Source organism: Empidonax traillii, unplaced genomic scaffold (assembly GCF_003031625.1).
Source record: "Empidonax traillii isolate 1590-97213 ecotype Southwest subspecies unplaced genomic scaffold, ASM303162v1 scaffold501:size454599, whole genome shotgun sequence".
Classification (NCBI taxonomy): Eukaryota; Metazoa; Chordata; class Aves; order Passeriformes; family Tyrannidae; genus Empidonax; species Empidonax traillii.
Window position 1 is genome coordinate 8,826 of NW_020955694.1, and position 22,021 is coordinate 30,846.

Consider the following 22,021-nt stretch of genomic DNA (forward strand, 5'->3'; position numbering starts at 1 on the left):
CGGGACTGCGGGCAGCGTTTACCAAGCACCGGAGCCGGCCAGGAGCACACCGGAACGCTTCCCTTTCCCGGTGCCGACGAGTAGCCCGCCCTGCAGCGGCGGGACGAGCCGGCAGCCCTCACACTATCCCGCCGTGGCTGCGGGACACCCCAGCGCCGGCCCCCCCCGCCGCCATCTTGCGAAGGCACTGCCGGGCCGAGCCCAGGCGCGGCGCCTCTCCCCGCGAGGGGCCGGGCTGTGTGAAGCCTCTGCCCGCCACCGTGAGGGGCCGGGCGCCCTGCACCTCCTGCCCGCCATGGTGAGGGGCCGGGCGCCGTGCAGCTCTGCCCGCCATGGTGAGGCGCAGGGCGCTGTGGAGCTGGTCCCTGCAGCTCGCCGCTCTGCCGTCGGTGGCGGGCTGGTCAGGTGGGACGCCGCAGCCGTTCAGCAGCTCCTGCTGGAGGGCCGCGGAGCCGCCGCCGTGCAAGGGGTGGAGCGGCACCATGGAGGAGGAGGAGGAGGAGGAGAAGGGGGACGAGACTCCTCAGGGGCAGCAGCGGCAGCCGAGCAGGTGAGCGGCGCTCCAGCGGCAGCAGCGCTCCGGGGGCGGGGGTCGTTGCCCCCGCGCCTTGCTGTGGGCAGGGAGACACCGGACCGAGCCGAGCGGCGCCTCCCGCCCCGTGCCCGTCCGGAGAGGAGCCAGTGCCCGACCTGCCGCCGTCAGAGCCCGGCGGGCGCTGGGAGGAGCGGAGCACCTGCTCTGAGCGCGGCAGAGGGGCTCGCCAGACACACACACGGTACCGGGGTCCCGCCGGTGAGTGTGGGCGGGATCGGGCTGAGTGGCTGCGGGAGGAGCGGGGCAGAGCCGCAAAAGTTGGTGGGTGGGTGCGCGGGGCCGGCGAGCCCCGCTCCCGGCCGGAGAGCTGCGGCACAGCCCGATCCCGGCGGCCCCGGAGCTTGGCGTGTACCCTGCCCAGCCCCTGCCTCGCCGCCCTGCCTGGGCACAGACCCCTCATCCTTTCGCACGGGCGAGCGAAACCTTGGAAGAAAAAGTGGTGCGTTCGCCCCCCACCTCCCAGCGGCGAGGCTTCGGTTCCCGTCAACTGATAGTAACACATGCTGCGGCAGCGCTCGGAAGGAAACAAGTTATATAATCGCTTACCAAAATCGCTTCATGGTATCGGCGGTTCAGTGGAGATGTTTTCATTTGGAGAGGAGACACGGACAGATGTTTATCGCAAGGGCGGGGGTGGGGGGAGAGAGGGGGAAACAGGGTTCGCATTGCACAGTGCGAAGTGGAAGATATTAACGAAGTCGTTTAATGTAATTAGTGCAGTCGAATAATCTCAATGATCGTCAATTATCTCTAGTAAGGCTTTGGGGAAAGCGTTTGTTGAACGTCTTGAAGGCAGGCAGTGAAGTTCATACTGGACTTACGCAGAAATGGTTCTTCTAGTCACGATTATGATTAATTTGCTAAATGGCGATTATGAAGCAAATCTTCAGTTTTAAAGGAAAGTACTATTTATACTTAAATATTTTTTCGTTCATTTTCAAACTGCACCAACTAAAGTAGCATCAAAATTAAAGATAGTGACAGGAAAATCACTTTTGTTTTCTGGCAAAAGACCCTTGAAAAGAGTGATGTGGTTTTTAATTTTACAGTAGCAGTTAAGAAAGTAGGAAAGTAGGATTCATTTTGTAGGTAAGATTTTGGGAAAGACAAGAATAAGATTTATTTTTCTTCTTAAGTCAAGAATTATTGCAACAGTTGCTTTAAAAAATGGCCCAAATTATCTGAAAGTGAAATGCCTATTATAGAAAGTAATAGCAATTTTTAATGCCTGGAGATTGGAAAGCCCTGTCTTGATTCAGTTGTTGTGATGGAAGAGGATGGGTTCAGGAGAGGAGGAAGTAAGGAATGACAGTGAAACAGTTGAAATGTAACACAGTTAATTTGACTTCAGCTTGGCCCAAATCAAAAGAGAAGTGCAACCTTTTTAAGAGGAAGCAACCATTATTGTTATTATTTTCTTCACTTGCATTAAGTAAGTAGATTTGAAGAAAAACTCAGGAAAAATCTACTATTTCCTCAGCCTTTATAAGCTCAAGATTGAACAAAACCGGCTAGTTCTTCATTCAGAAATAGCTTTTAAGTTTTTTTTTTTCAGCAAATAGGAAGGCAATTATTTTGTCTGTGACGAGAAAAACAGAAATGCTGCCGTATTAATTAGAGTCCTTTCACCTGCTATGAAATTAGTTTCACTTCTTGTCACCTACAAATCTTTTACTGATTTCACTTGCATTATTTTCCAGTCAATTGCTTTAACTTTGTGGCTTGCTGTGTGTTGGCTAGCTAATCAGAATCCTACTTCTAATATTCTCAGAGCCAGTAAGACGGAAAATCACTCAATCATCTTGTGTCTAAATGCAGATTTGGGTAACATAGAATTTTCTGTAAACCAGATGTTGCACTTGGTTTGAATATTCTTAAAAAATCTAGGAAGGAAGGTATATATTATGTGCTCTTTTCATGTAACCTGTTGGTGTTTAGCAGCTGTACAAGAAAGGGATGGTTGGGGTTTGAATAGCCAACAACTGTGCCCAAGCAGATAAACCTTACAAAGCTGTTCAGGAAAGAGAATGGGCATTGCCAAGGGACACAACACTGCTGCCATTGTGTTCCTACTGCAGAAAACAAGGTTTGGTAAGAAGATGTGTGAGTGAAAAATCAGGTGGTAAAAATTTGTATCAAGAGTTGCTTCTGTAAGACCTGTTACCGAGGTTGGAGCTGGTAGTGCTACTGTCTGGTGAGTAAGGCTTATGATAAAATTTCAGGTTTTATTGCTAAAAATATTTGGAAATAGGTCAGTTGCTAAGGCAGAAATCTCCCGTGCTGTGGACTGGTTTACGAGGGGAGGTTTCAGTGAGGTTCAGCTGTTTCCAGTAACGATATTACGGCAATAACAAGTTGTTTATGTGTGTCTATGCAGTTGTGTTTACATGAAACACTTTGTCTCCTTAAAACACCTACCTATTTAGGATGGTGCCTTGAAAATTAGTAAATGGCTCACATTTGTGTTGGAACTATGCCTTGACTCTGCCATAAGGGTAAAAAAAAAAAAAAGAAGGAACCAACAAATGAAACAACTTCTCGTATTAACACTTTTGTTGTTGACTAACAACCAAAGCTCTTTGTGTTTCATTTACTGTACATGAGGAGACATTGTAATCCAGAGTTGTGGGGGTGGAGTTGAAGGCTCTTTATATGGAAAAAGTGTAGTGAAAAACATTAGGATATTGTGACATTTCCAGTTTCCTTGAGTACTGATGCTTTGCTATGTCTGGTGTACTGTTGCTTGGAATTTCTTCTTTATTGGGTGTGTTTCAGTTGAAGAACTATAATGGTGCTATGTGTTTTCTGGCTTTCCAGTATGAAGTTTTGGATATTCAAAACTTCTATTATTTGGAAAGGCTGATGACCTTTTGGCTTAACTCATGTGACAGATGGTCTTTGAACAGTTGCATTCAAGAATAGCATATATTTCCACAAAGAAAAATTTATAATTTCCTTATCTTAGTTGATGTGGAAGTTATTTGTTTGGATTTCAATAAATTTGAGTTCAAATGTCATAAATAGTTCTGTAAAATCCATATATCCAGGAGGTGCTTCTACATACATACACAGACAGAGGGAGAGAGAATGTTGCTGGGACAAGTAAAAGTAGAGTTTATGCTGAAATTTAGAAAGAATTTAGGAAAGTATTTTCATGTTGCAGAGAAATTACATTGGGCCTTATGTGCTTGGGCTTTGAACTGAAAAGACAGAATCAAATAGACAAGCATTTAAATGAATATAAACAAAATTGTAAGACTGTCTATTAACTTGAAAATAAAATTGAGTTTAGTGCTTGGGTGTTGCTGCACTTCCTGGACTACTGAGGTTTTATAAGGTTTTAAAGGATTATTCTTGGTGTGAGTCTAGAGGAAGTTTGCATAGGAGTTTGTTCCTTCCTGGCATGGAGAGAAAAGGAGAAAGAAAATTAAAAGGCTTAGTAAATGAGGTGGAGATAACAATTACACAGTCGCAGACATAAAAGTTGCAGAGTTGATGATAAATGAACTTAAGATCCTACTTTGCCATGTAGATCCTATGGATCAAAGTCTTAACATGATTTCTGTGCACTTTCACGGAAACAGTTCTTACACCAGCCACATGCTACAAAGGAAATCAGTTTTATCCCATTGCATGTTCAAGTGGAGCCTTAATTTCATTACATGTAATAGTACTTGCTTTTAGTCATATCTAACTGACATTAAGATGTTAGATGGAAAACCTTTACCCTGAGGATGGAGTGTGAGCTTGTAATATTTTAAAAACTTCATTTTAGTTAAGAAAAACCTGTGCTAACAGCTTCAAGGGCATAGTAACTTAAAGTACCAAACCCAAGATGCATAGGCTGTTATCACACAGAAGGGGCTAAAGTGTGTTTTTAAATGCTCAAGTTGAAAGTTTGGCAGCTTTTTCTAACAGTAAGCCCCATCCTGGCAAGGTGTGCCTGTGTCATTAACTGTAGTAATGTAGTAATCAGTAAACCAGTTGAAGCTAATGAGCTACTCATTTGCATAAATAGTTACAGGAGTAGAGCTGGTGCCAGAACACCTTAGCTGGGGACTGGTCCCGTAGCTGGGCTGGTACAAGTTTCACGTTTGCTCTTACGGAAAAGCATAAGTTCTGTATAAGAGTGGAGAGTCATCCATAGAGATTATAGTTACTGTTGGAATCCTGGCTTACCTGGGCAGCTGTGTGCACGTGCCATCCTCACTTATTTTACCACTGATTTAAAAATTGTCTGTGTTTGATTTCTGATCTATTGTCTTGCACACCATCACACAGCTGTAATGCACAAGCCTTGCTTCTCTATGTGTGTCAGCCTGAGTCCTGCAGAGCAGGTAAGAAAACTTTCATTCTAGCCCTTGTGCTTTCAGCATTCTTCCCTGTACATTAAGTAGTCATATGAAATTAGTTGTTTAGGGAGAGCAAAGGAAAGCAATTTCCCTTCTGGTGTAGGGAAATTTGACTCTGCCTTCCCTTCGATGACTGCTTCAGCAGTAGCTTGGAATTACACTGCTCTTGTGCTTAATGATAGTCTAGGCTGCTCTTTTAAGTGTGGTGGCCACATGCCAGCTTCTGGGTTCTTTTATTCAAGACTGCAGTAAAAGATGAGGGTAAAGAGGAAAATAACATATTTTAATAGGCCTGTATTGCTAAAGAAATTGGCTCCTAGATCTGTCATCTCTGTTAAACTGTGTGTCCCCTATGGACAGCTACTGTCATATCAGGGATCATAACCTAGACAGGATATGCATGTAACAGAAAACTTCTGTCATATTAAATACAGTTCATAAACACATTTAGGGACTTCAAAATGATCGTATTGGGCAGGGACAATCAGCTGGGGCACCTGGAAGCAAAGGGAAGATAGTTATGTATTGTCCCAAATCCAGGAAGAGTCATCTTTATGCAGTCCATACAATGCCTGTAGCCGGTCAGATTTAAACCAGGGTTGAGAAATAACTGGCTCCAGGGACTACTGATGGGCCTGACTCTAAAGCCTATTTGCATTTGTATCCAGAGGCGTGTAAGGGTGTAGCTGATAGGCATGGATAACTTTCTGTTGGTTTGGTTGCCCTAATGAATGCCAGCAAAGCAGGGGTGGAATGTGCAGTAACGGGAGTGGGCTGCCTCGTGGGTGGAAGGTAGCTGTTGAATTTGCTCGGTCATAATGTGAAACTTTACTGTCTGAGGAGGCAGTCAGAGACTCTCAGCAGTATCAGCACTAAATGTGAATGAAACCTTGGATAGGAAATAGATGGAAAATGAAACACATTAAGGGTAGGTGGAATTGTTGAACCTCACTTGGTGGTGTATGTAACTGAGCTACACTGGAGAGTATAAATGAAGAGTATTTATTATTTAGTTTTTTAATACCAGCACTGGCATAAGTAGTTTTTGTTTACAACAGTATATACTTGTTCTCACCCTTCCCTGTCCAAGCCAGTTTGTTGATGTAAACACTTGCATGGTTGCACAGTGAAAATTAAGTGCTTCTCAAGGGATGGTAAGGTAAGAAGTGACTATCAGCTAGATTAGTTTCTTAAATAAATTCACTGTGTGGACAAAAGAGTTTGTTTTGGCAAGTCTGGGGAAGTAATGAGGGCAGAAATGGATTGGCTCACGGTAGTGGCTGCTTAAGTACTACAGCTGCTGTAAGAATAAGCCTAACAGCAGATGATCATGGGTGGATGCTTCACATTTGGGTTTTTTTGTAACTGATTTTTTTTTCCTCCCTGATGGCTAAATAAAACTTTACTTTGTTTTACTGTTGATCCTCAAAACTAGATAAGAATTATTAAGAAAGATTCATTCTAATTCTTAAGGCTGTTTATGGAGAGAGCTATTCTTTTTTTGTTATCAACACTGTTATTCTTTCTTTAACAGCACACAAGGTCACTGTAGACTCAGGATACTTTCAGATCTATTGAATGAAATTTTTGGCAATGCTTATTCTTGCTAGGGATTTTTAATGTGAAATTTGAAATAATAAAAATATTTACAGATCAGCTCGTTGCAAGCTTGAGAGCTTATTTGTGTGAAATCCTAAGACCAAGAGCAGCTGGAATAATTGCTGGGGCAACTGCTGCTGCAGCCATAAAAATGCATAGTAAAAGCAAACTTCCAAGGTGTGTGTAGCTGTGTACAGTTTGCAGAAGGCTCAGCTTCTTGCTTTGCAAAATCTGCGATGGTATGATGGAACAGCCCGAAGTACTGCACAATGAAAGTTTAAATGCATTCAGAATTTTCCAGTCTCAAACTGTTCATTAATTAAAGCAGCCAATTTCAGACCTGAAGGAAAAATAAAAGCTCAGCCAAAACTTAGCTGGCAGTCATTTGATAGTAGAGCTTGCTGGAGCCAATTACTTACATGCTCCCTAGTGTTTGCAAATAGCTTTCCTTTAAGCTGAAATATTTTTTTTGTTTCAAGCCAAAATGCATGGGTTTTTTGCAGTTAGTAAAAACATGTGTATTGAAAGAAAATTTCTGAGTTGTGTAGCTGTATATGGCTTGCAGAAAGTCTTGTGTTGGTAAGGCTACAGTGGTGTGAGTTTGCTGGGAATTGTGTGCTGTCTCCTCTAGGTGATGTGTAGTGCAGCCCAATTCTGGATGTGGTCTACACAGAAAGACAATGATTAAAAATGAACCAAGCCTTTTGCTTCAAAAGTGGCAAAAAAATAAAGACATTTGCAAAGCTATGAAATGTCTGCAAGGCAGTTGTAAAGTTTTGGGGATGTTGTTGGATTCCAGTAAATCAGAGCTTCATAGTAACTGTTTGACTTTCTGGCTTATGGATTTGTTAAATAAGGACCACATTTCTGTGTAGAAAAGAATGATAAATCTGTTTTGGCAGACTTCATGCTTAGTAGCTTGTCTGTGCTTGGCTGTATAGTGAATTGGGGAAACTACATCCATTTCCTTTATGGAGTAGCAGATGTTAGAGGAGACTGGATGGAGAAGGTGAAAACACAATAGATTTTATGCCAATGCATTTTGTATTCAAATAAAGTTCAAGTAATTTGGCTTGAAGCTCTGCTCTGTTTCAAAAGACCATTTAAAAAGAAAAATTTCAATGGTAGAGTGCTTCTTGTAATGTTATTGTGTCCTGTTTCCAACTTTCCGTGGAATGGAAAGAATTAAAATGTTTGGTTAAATTTTTATTACTTTTCTAAATAAACAGAAGGCTCAGGGCCAAATTATTTGTATCCAAGTTTTCAGTTATGTCAGTTATTTCAGAAACATTGAAATAAACATTTTACCCCAAACCTGTTGTCCTAAGCGCTATATCCTGTTTACAGGTGTAAGGTGGTTTAGTGGGGCATGAGACATGGGTTTTCCACGCCATGTCCTGCCTGGTCTACAACTTCTCTCTTGCTTTGTGGGTTACTAGGGGTGCCTTAGTGCTTGGTGCTGGAAAACCAGTTATGTGAGCTCTGCCTTTTGATTCATGTTGGGCTTCGTCCTATTCATCAGCCAGTGGTGCTCTTCTCCGCGTCTAGAAAACCTCCTGGCCTCGTGGATTTGGCCTGACTAATGGTCTCCTTTAGGAGTTTGTATGTCTTGGTCCATTTTCTTTTCTGAATTCAGTTGACAGAGCAAAGAGTCTCTGAGCACAGAGAGGGTGGTGGCCTTGCATCTTACCTGAGCCCCTCTTACAGATGGTGTCAATCCACTTGCCCTTGGTTGGGGGTAAGTCACCTCATCCTGAAGGATGGGCTCTATTTGTTAGAAAAGCAGTTTAATGCTTTTAAGTAGCACAAGAGTTTTTCTTTCCTTTTAAAAGTATGGAAAATAGAAGATTTCTTCTAGAACTTTGTGTAACTATAAATTTTCGCCAAGGATGTGACCTCTTCCCTCTGTCCCTCCCAAGTGAACACGATTCTATTCCAATTTGATTTTGATGTTTCAATAGCTCATAATTTTTGCTGCCATTTAAGTCCTTGAAGTAGTTTCTCAAGTGCTAAACTATTATTTTTTGGGCGGAGGAGAATTTAGGAAAGCTGGCAGAAAACTAAGTTCTGATTGGGTGTTTTCTAATATTTAAAATATACCTACCAGATCTCCTTATCTGTAGAGGCTTCTTTTTGCAGAAGTGTAAGAATCTCCTTGGACTTATAGTTGGTTAAGTTTTATTTTAAACTAATGACTTCTGGCTTTCAAGAAATTATCATCTACCTTTTTTTTTTTTTTTTTAATAAGAAAACTTAGATTTCTTTTACTATATGTCATGAATATTCTAGGATATATTTTACCAGTTTAAACTAAACAGAAGTGAACTGGCAAGATTGATGCTTCAAAGGAATCTACAGTTCATCAGGAATACTTTGAGTTAATTGTTTGTAATTGTGTCCCTTTCTTATGCATGTAAAAGTTTTAAAGTATTCTGTGAGCACTGAGGTCTTTTATCCCTTGAGTGGCTTATGGAATACTAATGAAAGTAATGTATGTGCATCATGTGGAAAATATGTTGGCAGACACATAGATACCTGCAGTGCCTTAAATGCTTTGGCATTGTCTTTGTTTAATCAGCATAGTTGATCCCTGCTTCCCCTAGAGGTTTATACTTTCAGAATAAGATCAAAGGTTTATATGAAAATTCAAGCAGAAGTAGAATTCACCTATTTTAGAGATAAATGAATAGATAAACAGAAGCTTAAAAATAAAACCTTAGGCACTCCGGTCTCTAATATAAAATGTCTTGTAGCAACAATAATTACAGTAGTTATATATATTTAAAAAATCAGACATCTGAGATGTTAACAGATGAATTTCCTGGAATTAAGTACCTATATGATTAAACTTCTGTGATTTGTTTTCATGATGCTTTATGGAAGAGTGGATGTTTTATGCTCTGTCTGTGTGCTTTGCTAAATTAATAAGCTGACTTGGCATTGAGAATGCTCTTTGAGGAATGCCAAACAAAATACCCAAACCCAACCCTCTTTAGTTAAAGTAATAGTTAAAATATCCATTAGAATTTTTGGGAGTATTCTGTCTGCCTTTTTGTGGCACTGATTCTTTTTAATAGCATTTATAAATGGTATTGAGGGTCAGTTTCACTGAGGGCTGATTCCAGTAAATGTTTAGTGGAATAGAGGAAAAAAAGCCCAGAACTATAAACAGGTGCATTTAAAATATGATGCTGATGTGATATCTTAATGCTATATAGAAAATACATAAATGGAGTAGTTTCAGTAAAACTACAGGGAAACTGGAGTACAAAGCAATTACATAAAGCAAGATTATGAGCAGGAGTATCAAAAATTCTATCAGCAGTGTTTTTTGAATGTTGTTGATACTTCTTTATGAGAAGTGAATTTTGATGTGTTAATATTGTATCTCTGCTGTATGGTAAAATAATGGTAATGTTATTAAGAAAATTTCACAATATTTATCAATTGTCTTATCTTTGCAACTGATACTGTACATAGTGTTTAGTAACCGGTTGCTGCTGAAATAGCAGGAACAGGCTCTGCATTTGAAGTTGGCGCATCACCAGTAAATGCATTTGGGTTCAATTCGGTAACACTTCTTACATGTGTGTAATATTTTAGCTGCAAGGCTGTAGTGAACAATATATTTCATTTTCCCTGTAATTATGAGCTTGTGGGGGGTACAGTGAGTTATGTGATTCCTAAGAAAACTGTGGGTTCAATTCTGTTCTCTGACAGCGTTGTTTGAGTGGACTGGCTTTGATATATCAGCCCAGTGTTTCTGAGTATACAGCTGCAGTTGGAGTATCTGAGTTAGTGAAATGGTAGATAGGAGAGTTTTCCACAGGACAAAATTCGCAATTTCTTATTAAAAATTATTCCTGCCCCGCAGCTGTAAATCTTTCTGTCTATTCACTACTGCTCATCTTCTAGTTTTTACCAGGTAGAGTTTGTAGGTACTGGAAAGCTGTGCACTCTTTAAAACAGCAACTGTTTTTTGGTTTTATTTTTCTGTTTTTATTGTTTTGTTTGGTTGGGGTTTGTGGGTTTTTGTTTGTTTGTTTGTTTTTTAAAGCTGTCAGAGCAGTGTATTTACTTTCAATATTTCAGTTGAAAGTAAATAGAGAAATTGAAGCATTTAGCTTCAGCTGAATTGCTTCAGCAACTTTTAAAATAAGATATGGATATTTGGTTTTTCTACCTTGGATACAATGAGATTATCTTCCTAAACTCTGCAACACTTAAATGCAGTTTGGAATATGAGATTCTGACTACCAAGTTCACAGTTTTTTAAGAAATGTGCCAGAATTGTGACTACATAAAAATAAACTTTTCTCGGTTATTTTCTTACTTTTTTATATTTCATGAAGGAATTAAGAGTAAGCATTGCAACCATGATTTGAGATGTTTCAATTTCCTGTGGCCTTTCACCAGTGAGTTCAGTTAAACATGTATCAGAATTGTATTTGAAATTGTTACATTTACCTTTATTCCAATAAGCTTTTCCTTTGTTCTGGGCAAAATAGGAAATAGTACCAAATATCTTTTGTGTTCTGACTCTCCTGCATGTATGTGCCTCTTGTCAGTATAAAGAAAGTGTTGGTAATGCTACATGAGGCTGCTGCTCTTACTACAGAATAAAACCACTATATTGGCAAATCCCAAGGCACTGTATAGTTCCAGTGTCTCTTGGACAGATTTGCAGGATCATATTACATCAGGCACTGAATGTCATAAGTTTCAGTAGGAATTACTATTCTTCCAAAATGTAAATTAAGGAACCCTTCCCCCTCCCTTTTGCAGTTGGTAGATAATAGTGTTAGTATCTGAAGCTGTGCATTCCAGGGAGTAAAATTCAGCCTGAACTACAAAGAGATCTCATGTCTGCTTGCCACAGCATGTTTGTGAAGGCTGCTGTGTAATAGCGACTGTTTTAAAGGCATATTTTGGTGATTAAAAAAAAACACAGTGGATCATAAAACGAGAGGCTTGTTTCTGATGTGTGTGAGAATATTCAGTCTTATGAATGTTGATGCTAGTCCAAGAAAATACTGATTAATTAAAAATTTGTTTTAGTTCTTCTGAAAAAGATATGGATAAGAACACAGATGAAGAGCAGCCTTCAACTGCTTGTAACCAGTACCCTAAAGAAGCAGTGAAGAAGCGTCAGAACTCGGGTCGTGGTTCCGGGGGCAGTGATTCTTCCAAGACCTTCAGGAAAAGCTTTAGGCTGGACTACAGATTGGAAGAGGATGTAACTAAATCAAAGAGAGGCAAAGATGGGAGATTTGCCAACCCGTGGCCAACGTGGAAATCGCCAACCTTGCCAAATGTTTTGAAATGGTCCCTCATGGAAAAAAATAACAGCAATGTGCCAGGCTCAGAGGTAAATACTTGCGTGTTTTCTTTTCATGATTTAGGCTGCTTTTACCTCTGCTCTAATCAATAAAATAGGACAGTTTCTAACCAATCCTCATTAGGCATCTTTTGGAGATAAGTTTTACTTTTCTGATTTTATTATCACTTCATTATTTTTTCTTTAATTTTTGTCTCCTTTCTGTTAGTTCCACTGCCTTTGATTTATCCAGCTCAGTTTATATTTCTAAAACCAACAAAAATGGCCTCCTAGCTCAGTCATAAACCATAGTTACACCCTTTCCTTTCTAATAGGTGTAGCCTTAGGAAGCATAATAGTAACATAATTCTTGTTGCATGAAATAGCTGTGGCATATCTAATTTTGAAAGTTTTGCCTTTTTATTTTAGACTGCCATTTCATACGTACATTACACCTTTTTCCTGAAAATTTAATAAAGAGTTGCTGTCACTTACCTATGGAAGTATTGGCAAATCGATGTTTTTTTCTGTTTTAGTACACCAGAAGAAAAAATTGCATATGTTAAAACTAACCTTAGGAGATATTTGTACTGAAACACCTAAAGATGGTTTACTGTGAAGCACCATTATTTGATCTTGGTGTGTTGCTTTTGTCAGATATTGTGTATAAAGAAAGAGACAGGAGAAGCAACCTTTGAGAGAAGCTTCTTTTCCACGAAGAGTAGTGGATACTGGAAAGCCATGGTTCTCTTTGTGGCCACAGGAAGTATGAAGATGACTACAGTTTTGACAGGATTACTTCTCAGTGTATTTCTGATGTGTTGACTGCACTTCAGAAAAGCTGTGCTGAAAGGTGCACAACCAGGGACAGCATTTGTGAGCAGGCAGATGTTAATAATGCTTTTAAGAAGGTATGCGTAGGCTATAAATCTCAGTCAGTATTTAGTAAAGAGCTTTCAATTTTATCTAATGTGAATTACCTGTGAAGGAAGGAATTCAATCAGTTTTATGGACAGAAAAGGCGTGTTACTCATTAGCACATGATGGTCAGAGGTTTGGGGATGTCTTTAAGGATATGTGGCACAGAACATATTAAGGAAGAAATAATCTTAGCTGTAATTGTTCTATAATAATAATAATAACAACAAAGAATTTACTTCAGAAACAAGCACAGCAAACCTGTTTCGGTCTTGGGATCCCTTCAGCCATTTTTCTTTTTTAAGATTTGATGATCTGCACCTTGTAATGGTGAGAGCAGTTGCCTTAGTGTGTACAGCTTTTTAGTGTGTGCTGGCCACATTTGCATAGAATTCACACCTTAACATTTTCAGGTGCTTTGACCTCTGCCCTATTTGATATGTGTACAAGGCTTTGCATCTTCCCAGTGCCAGCAGAAACCTGGTTAGTTACTGACTGTGGAGTGCAGGACACACAGCACCCTGATGGCAGTGGAGAACTGCAGCACTCCCCTTCAATTTACAGTTTGTCCCTATAGTAAAGGATGATCACAAAGAAATCTGCAAACCACCAGTTGAAAAGCTGTCTCTCTGACTCAGCTGAGATTAATTTTGGACAAATTTTATTGTTTGCATATGGCATTTTTTAATTAAGTCCCTGCAATTATTCAGGAGCTCAGTGAAGTAAATCAGAAATAAGAAAATCTTGATAGGGATCAATGAAATGCACTTCTGGAGTCCTCAGCCATTTTGATGCTTGTTCCAACCAGTTTTGTTCCCTATCTAAATCAGCCTGTAGAGCACATCTGAGCTTGTTTAAAATTCAAACTAAGAGCTTCGTATTTTATTGAGCACTGCTAGACAGTATGTCCTTCGAGCAGACTCCTGCTTCAGTTTCCACACTGAGTGTGCCTAGTGATATCCTCCTATGCTGTGCAGGTTCAGTTTATCTGTACCAAGTACTTTACATATGTAAAAAAAAAATAAATCATATTATCCAGGATGTATTATTGTTCTTCACTGTGGAAAAGCTATATGTATTATAATCATGCCTTCACAACAAGCCTATATCATTATCCAGAATGCACAGACTTCTTGTGTTTTCATTACAGGCTTTATTAATAACTTTGTTCAGTGCTATTGGAGGATCTTTAATTATTAGTTGTTGGATCAACAATTTAGATTGTTCTCATTTCTGCAAAAATCCCGTGGTATTCCAGTATGCACTAAGCACCAAAAATCCTAAGCTAATCAGCTAGTCTTACCAAAGCCTGTCATGTGTTTCTTCTTGCTTTGCATTAGGAAGGAAAGAAGAACGTGGGAGGGGGGAAGGGACACAGCAGGAAGAGTTTCTGTATTACTTCAGTGATGAAGATAAGACAGTATTAAGCACCTTTTGCTTCTGTCGGCAGCTGATTTGACATTAATGCCATGTTTCAAAGATCTGTTATAATTCTTCTGCTACTGATATGTTTCTGGTTAGTCTAACATGGAACAAAGTGTACGGCAGCAGGTTAAAAGTTCCCTAAGATTCTATATTTTATTTGTTATGCTGTTTTGTTGTGTAAGTTTTAATAATTTCATGAGGTATACTGATAATAGGACTTATGTTTTGATATGAAATCTTATGAGTTGAGTAATGAGTCCTTATTGCTTTAAATGGTGATTTTGGTGCACTTTTGTAAAATACCACAAAAACCCCCAAAAAACCCCAAACACAAACCCCATGCACTGAAAATTAATTTTTTTTGGCTATTTCCTGATGTGGTTTACTACAATAGCTCAACAACCTGCCTGATTTCTGATCTCATCCTCTGGGAAATAATTGATTTGGATCAGAGACCTGGAAAGCACAAGCTCTATATGAGATCTGCGAGTTACACTGCCTTTGTGTTCTTGGTTTGTCTTAAACTTTTGTTCACAGAATTTCATGAGTAGGCCCAGAGCAGTCATTTGAACAGTGTTCCTCTCTATTTATCAATCTTCCTGTCTGTGTGACCTTTATAAACACCTTTGGTAGCGATTAGTTCTGCCCTTAATGAACCATTTGAAATACTTAATAGCGTCAATCCTAGTGACATTCCTGTAAAGCCTTTATTAATAGTGTAGAGGTGTTTTGGGTGCCTACCCCAGCAGGTAGTGAATAGTGCAGGGGTGTTGTGGTTTTACTCCAGAAGGCAGCCAAGCCCCAGTCAGCTGCTCACTTATACCCCCCACACCACTTGCACCCCAGAGGAACTGGAAGGGAAAAATGAAAGAACTTGTGGGTTGAGTTAAAAACAGTTTAATAGGTTGTACTGCATGTACAAGCCAAGTAAGAAATTCATTCACTTCCCATGGGCAGGCAGGTGTTCAGCCAGCCCAGGAAAGCAGGACTGTGTCCCATGTAACAGTTAGTTGGGAAGACAAATGCCACCAGTCTGAATGTCCCCCCCTACTCCTTCTTCCCCCAGATTTTATTGCTGAGTGCAGTGTCCTATGGTCTGGAATCTCTGTCTGAGCTGGGGTCAGTTGTCCCAGCTGTGTCCCTTCCCAGATTCTTGTGCACTGCCAGTCAACTGGCTTTGCTGCTGTGTAAGCACAGTTCAGCAATAGTAAAACATCAGTCTGCTCTCAACACTGCTTTAAGCACAAATCCCAAACATAGCACCATAGGAGATACTGGGAAGAAAATTAACTTTATCCCAGTCAAAACTAGTACAATATGTTTGAGTCCCAGTTAAGGACTAACTGTTCACATCTGCTAGTTGGCCAGTTCTTCATCCATTTAGTATTGTTTATTAATATTCCATGATTCTAATTTTAAAAACTAATTTGTATCAAATGTCAGCAAAAATTAGGTGAATTAATTTAGTTCTCAGAAAATAGTCTAACTGTAAAACCTGCTACATAAAAAGAATATTTTCCATAAAAAATGTACTTACTGACCTGAATTGCATTATGACAATTGATTACTAAATTCCGCATCTGAGTTTAATTTCTTTGATATAATCTGATTTGTTGGCTTAACCATGTGTAATTTGTTCATTTCTCTGAACTTCCATTTTAGAGTATTATGTTAGTTTTGTACATCTTCGACCTTTTTTTTTTTTTTTAAATTGAATTTTCACAATGTAACACTCTCTGCAGTTCAGATTTCTGTGGCCAGTGTTGTTCCCATGTGCTGAGAATGAATTAGAGATAAGAAAGTGATTCTTCTTTCTTGGAGAAGCGGCCATTTATCTCGGTCTAAGTCCCCAACTTTTCTTGTACGATTTAGTGGTTGTATTGTACTAACCTTATATTCAGCTTTATAGAAGGCTATTTATTTCTCATTCATGTAGACAGTAATGAAACTTTTTCAGGAGACATGTCTTGTCCATTAGCTCTCAGAAAAAGCAATTTCATGAATATTTTATTATTTACAGTAGAACTGCAGGGGGATGGAGATGTGTGTGCTTTGTTTTTCCCAACATATGCCTTCCAAATCAATAAAATATTGTGGAGAAAGTAACTCCCCTGAAGCTGTCAGGACTGTTTTAGCAAGGCAACTCCTGGAGTCCTGAACTGTCACAGCATCAGCTGAACTTTTTACAGAGCACAGGGTCAGCTCTAAATTCACTGATAGTGCTAATCTGTGCTAGGCTGAGAGAATAAGAACAGCAACCATTGCAGGGAGAACTTGACTAGGAACCAGAGGTGCTGGGACATTTGTGATTACCAGGGAATATCAGGAGTCTGTAGAAGCTGCCTAACACACAAACATTCTTCTAAAGCAACATGAGGAGTGCAGAACTGTTTGGGAGGAGAGCCTTAGCCACATTGTGGGCCAGCTGGAGATGATCAGGAACTCTGAGAAGACTCTTTAGGGGTTTTAATAGGAAAACTATTGTTATTGCACATAAAACTTCTGCATAAACATCTCAACCAAGCTGCAGTGAAGAGAGTAATTCCAGTTGAGGATGAGAGAATGAGTGGTGGTTGGGCGATGGGTTTCCATAGGTAATGTACAGCCATGGCCTCCTGTGTGCCAACTTGAGGCTACACATGGAGTCAGATTTGAGCCAACTGAGATGAAAGCTGTGTATTTTTCTCCTCTACATTAGTGTTCATCCAGATCAGTTCTCTGACCTGTCAGACTTGAGTGGAGACTGCATAATTGTTCATGCTGGAACAAGAGGGGAGAATGTTACACAGGAGAATGGATTTAGGTTGATTTCAAGTCAGTCATGGGGCTGCGTCCTGAACATGCAGGGATATCAGTATAGTGACTTATTCAGTAATAATTAAACTTTAATTACCTTAAAGTCTTCCATAAAACATCAGAAGAAGCATAGCCAAGTACCTAAAGGTTTTCCTTAAAAATGATTTCATGTTTTATGGATGTTCATTGAATTACTGGCAGCATGGGAAGACAGAATTGTAAAAGGTGACATTAGGCAGGTGAGCTTAACCTCCACGTGCTGCTAATGGGGAGAGAGAGAGGGTCTGATAAAGGCTAACAGAGCTTTTGTGGAGTGCTGTTGGAAATGTGGCATCCTCTTTCATCTGTGACTTATTTGTGCTAGGACTTGGAGGATGCATCATTTAGTTGCACCAGCTAAACTTCAGCATTTGTTAAGTAATTGTGTGTATATATATATGTATATTCTTTTTCAGGTCAGGGAAGGCCAACCAATTGCAAAGCCCTTTTTGGGGTGCTGTTAGTGCCTTGCAGTGCTTTCACTGCAGTGTTCTTGGACTCTGTCAGTAGGTCTCTCTCAACAGAGAAGCGCAAATGTTGCAAAAAACTAAAATTAAATTAGGAGGCAGTAGCTGGGGAAATGGCCATTAAAAAGGCCTCTATTTTGTGCTGCAGTTCTCTGATTGCATAAAAACATAATCAAAGTACAAGTCTTGACCGTATTGATTTGTGCCTTGTATGCAGTTTTTGTTCCATGGCCAAGCACAGTCTGAAATTTCTCACGCATATTGTGTTCTTTCTTGCTAGGAACTCGATAAAGAGCTTCCAGTGTTGGAACCTTACTTTGTTCAAAAGCCAGAGCTTGCTGGGAAGACAGGAGCTGGTATGCGAGTCACGTGGCTGGGACATGCCACAGTTATGGTGGAAATGGACGAACTTGTACTTCTTACTGACCCAATCTTCAGCCAGCGAGCATCCCCCAGCCAGCTGGTGGGTCCCAAGCGCTTCCGAAGGCCCCCGTGCACGGTGGCGCAGCTCCCCAAAATAGATGCGGTGTTGATCAGCCACACCCACTACGATCACTTGGACTACAACACCGTGACGAGCCTGAACGAACGCTTTGGGAGTGAGCTGCGCTGGTTTGTGCCGCTGGGGCTCCTGCAGTGGATGCAGAGATGTGGCTGTGAGAATGTCATCGAACTGGACTGGTGGGAAGAGAACTGCGTCCCTGGGCACGACGCCGTGACTTTTGTCTTCACCCCTTCGCAGCACTGGTGCAAAAGGACTGTGAGAGATGATAACAAGGTTCTCTGGGGCAGCTGGTCTGTCTTGGGTCCTTGGAATAGGTTTTTCTTTGCAGGAGATACTGGATATTGTTTAGCTTTTGAACAGATAGGTAAAAGGTTTGGACCTTTCGATCTTGCAGCCATCCCCATTGGAGCTTATGAGCCAAGGTACGAAAATCAAAGTTTGATCAAAATACATAAATGACTCGATATACTGATGGCAAAAAATGCATCCAGAAGTTAAAAATGTAGGTGTACTTTATTAAGAATATACAATTGAATATAGAGGCAAAAGAAGGAAAAAAAGCAGGCAATTAGAAGATGGAACTGAAATTTCCGGGATGCCTGTCTGTGTATGTGAGATGTTTTTGGAAAGTTTTTCCTTCAGTGTTAAGCACAGCCAGGATGAATCGGCAGTCTTTCTTCCATGAAAAATGTTGAGTAAAAATCTGGAATTACTCTGTGATTTTTTTTTTATTTTTTTTTCTGAAACAGCATAGTTTAATCCAGCCCGTTCAGATGCATCCCATTTGCCGCATTTTTCTCTTGCTTCAGGATTTATGCTGGTTTTGCAAATTATCTGGAGATAAAGATGACTCAGTTATAGTGTGTGAAAAATCTGTTTGTTTAGGCATCCCTATCCTACTTATGGTGGTTTATCTAGATGATAACACTCTTATAATGCTGGAAGGGAAGTGTGTATGGAAGGAAGATAGGACTGAATAAAAAGGTAAAAATCTGGTATCTTTCAAGAATTGCCAGGTTCTCCCTTCTGCTTTATCACCATTCTCTTGAGCTGTTTCTGAAGCACACACTGCTTGGTGTGCGCTGCTAGCATGAAGTTTTCTCAGGGATGGATTTAAATTTTTGGCGTTAATGCCTCAAGGCTCCAGTAATATGTCCTTATACTGTTGAAAATATGGGTAAGAAAAAACCCTTTGAAAAGGGGAGTGCAATACGTGAAGTACTGTTTCAGGGGCATGTTGGTATATGTTAGTTCCTTAGTTTTGAGTGTTCTGTATGTTGTTCAGGTGTACATGCTCATGATTTTTTTGATTAGGTGACTATATATATTTCATTTTTTCCTCTTTGTAACTTACCAAATGAAAGTAAAGAAGAAATCTTGCACTGGATTAGGTGACACGAAAAAATGTTACTTTCTGTTTTGGTAGGTGGTTTATGAAATACCAGCACGTGGATCCTGAAGAAGCAGTAAGAATCCATATTGATGTTCAAGCAAAGAAGTCTGTAGCAATTCACTGGGGGACCTTTGCTTTAGCAAATGAGGTAAATTGCAACACTGTTACATGAGTTCAGATTTTCAAGTACTACACCGGTCATTAGTGCAGCTTTGCTTGTGCAGTTGAACCTACATATCTGTAAATGTAAACTTAAAATGTGGCCTTTGTATGAGTGACAAGTTGTTACTCCATGTACTGCTGTTCAAAATAATGCTTAGCTTTTCTTAACTAATTACATAAAATATTTCCACAGTTAAGAAAGTACAGAGTTGTTGAAACAAATGTGGAGGATTTCTGATATCCAAAAGCTGAGGAACATAATAGGTGGTGACACATATGCAGTAATAAAAGCAAACTCAGCAGTGCATCACTTGGAGATAGTAAGAACTGCATGCCTGTAGGTCGGTACACTATTTATTAATCATACCTGTCTAGTAAATAAATTGAATAGTATTTTTAGTAGTTCATTCAGAGTTAAATATCAGCAAGGATATGAAAAAAATGAGTTACTCTGAGTTGCTGATTTTTTTTTATTTTTTTTTTTTATTCCCTCCTCCTCCCCCTTAAGTCCCAGTTCTAATAAGGTTACCTAGGTACTTTCGCAGCAACTAAAAATGCAGCGAATGGGAAGTATCTACATCTGCTTTGATACTGTCTGGTAGCTGGTTTTCAGCATTGTCCTTTGTATCAGTTGCACCACTTTATCTTCTAATTCATTCCTGATACTGTGATCACCTGATATGTTGTATGTTCTGTCCCTTCCAGTTCCTTGTGCACCTCCTCCCTGGCAGAGCAAAGAGTTCCCAGGCAGGGAACAGAGCCAGGATGCTTGGACAGAACCTTTCCTGTCCACAGTGTTTTCAATAAACTGTGTCACTAGTGCCCACGGTACAAATGTTACTGTGTATTTAGAAGCGCAAAAAGTAGGTGATTTGTCCCTGGTGGTGCCTTTTCTGAAATGTGGCAAATACAGCGCGGTAACTTGAGTTCAGACAGGACCGCTGACAGCTTGGGTTTACTGAGCGAAAGAAAGCGCCAGCTGCTGGCCGGACAGCGCTTCCCCCGAAGGGATCTGTTAATGCAGTGAAGGCGACCGAATTGTGGAGGACAGGCTGTGCCTTGTTACTTGCTCTGCAGCTGTAAATCAGCATTCTTAGCATTTAAAAACTTAAAATGAACCCAAACGTTTTAACAAATATCCTCCTCCTCCCCCCATTTTTTAGAGCAGTGATTCCCACCACCACCCCCCCACCCCCAAAATGTTGCAGTGGGATCTTTTCCCTGATATTAATCTCATTTTTTCCAGTATTACTTGGATCCTCCGGTTAAACTGAATGAAGCTCTTGAAAGATACGGCTTGAAAAAAGATGACTTCTTCCTCTTAAACCACGGAGAATCACGGGACCTGGGCACAAATGAGACGTTTGAAAACTGAAACCATAGCAGTTCCTTGTAAGCCCAGTTTGATCTGAACTAGCAATTAACAGTACAAATACTAATATTATGTATTTACACAGTGCATTTTTTAGATTGAATTGGATTTTTAGGTGCCAAGTTTTAGAACTAAAACTTGCATACCAATTTCGTGACGAATTTTACTAGTTATATTGTTTATAAATTTTGAGAGGTCATCTAAAAGTGGTTAATATAAAAGGTGTTGTCTGGGATTAACTTGCAGTTTCAACTCTGATGTACACCACTGATAAAAAGTTTTATTTTTACACTCTTCATCTTACCTGCAGCAGCAATAATAATCTCAGCACAGGACATATTCTTAGGATTAATGGCTGACTTGAATTAATCATTGTTAGACTGTCATCTTGTTAGTCTTCAGGTTCTGCCCTGTACCTTGAAAGCTTCACTGTAGGTTTTGTGGGGTGGAGTCTTCCATTACAGCTGTGTTGTAAAGCACAAGCACAGTACAATTGTTTTACTGAGTGCTTCTTCATTTTCATTTATTGATGAACCACAAAACCTGAATTTTACAGTGATCAAAGAAATGTGCCTTTTAAAGAGAGAGATAATTTAATATTGCACCATGGATGTGTAAAACTAACTGCTGGCCAGAGTTCTCTGCACACTTTCATTGTTTTGTCGATGTTTTAAGTTAGGTCTGAATGTGTCAAATGCAGCACACGAAATGGAACAACCCCTTAACGGCGCTTGTCTTTGTGTTGACTCAGCCTTTTTCTAAGTTGGTTTTGTTTTTTATTTTTAAGTGTTGAGTCTGAAGCAAGGGCTGTGGTATTTTTTCTTAGAGCTTCCCTATAATTTTAAAGTTGAATGAGAGATTACAACATTGTTCAGTATTATAAAACTTGGCTAAATGTATCTGTATCAAATTGCCACGCTAATTTACAAAAATTAAAGCCTATTGTTGCCAATAAAAAGGGTTGTTATTCTCCTCCATAATTCATTGGCAAATTGTTTTTTGTTTATGATTTGTTTTGGTCTGTGGTCTATGTTTTTGGTTGGGTGGGTTTTTTTCTCTTGCTGTGCATTACATTTTATTT

The 22,021-nt window shown here is 40.0% G+C and overlaps 1 protein-coding gene across 3 annotated transcripts; it reads left to right on the forward strand.

The window, feature by feature from the left end:
• Window positions 1–313: 313 nt before the first annotated feature.
• Window positions 314–21,920, forward strand: NAPEPLD (N-acyl phosphatidylethanolamine phospholipase D). 3 transcript variants are annotated; one of them, XM_027896505.1, is made up of 5 exons: window positions 314–550; window positions 11,605–11,914; window positions 17,789–18,435; window positions 19,440–19,554; window positions 20,815–21,920. In XM_027896505.1, exons 1-5 carry the CDS (start codon window positions 333–335, stop codon window positions 20,941–20,943), a joined length of 1,419 nt encoding a protein of 472 aa, XP_027752306.1. In that variant the 5' UTR covers window positions 314–332; the 3' UTR covers window positions 20,944–21,920. The 3 variants fall into 3 exon arrangements, with proteins under 3 accessions (XP_027752306.1, XP_027752308.1, XP_027752307.1); XM_027896507.1 differs by having other exon boundaries at window positions 549–793; XM_027896506.1 differs by lacking the exon at window positions 314–550 and adding an exon at window positions 1,328–1,348.
• Window positions 21,921–22,021: the final 101 nt, after the last annotated feature.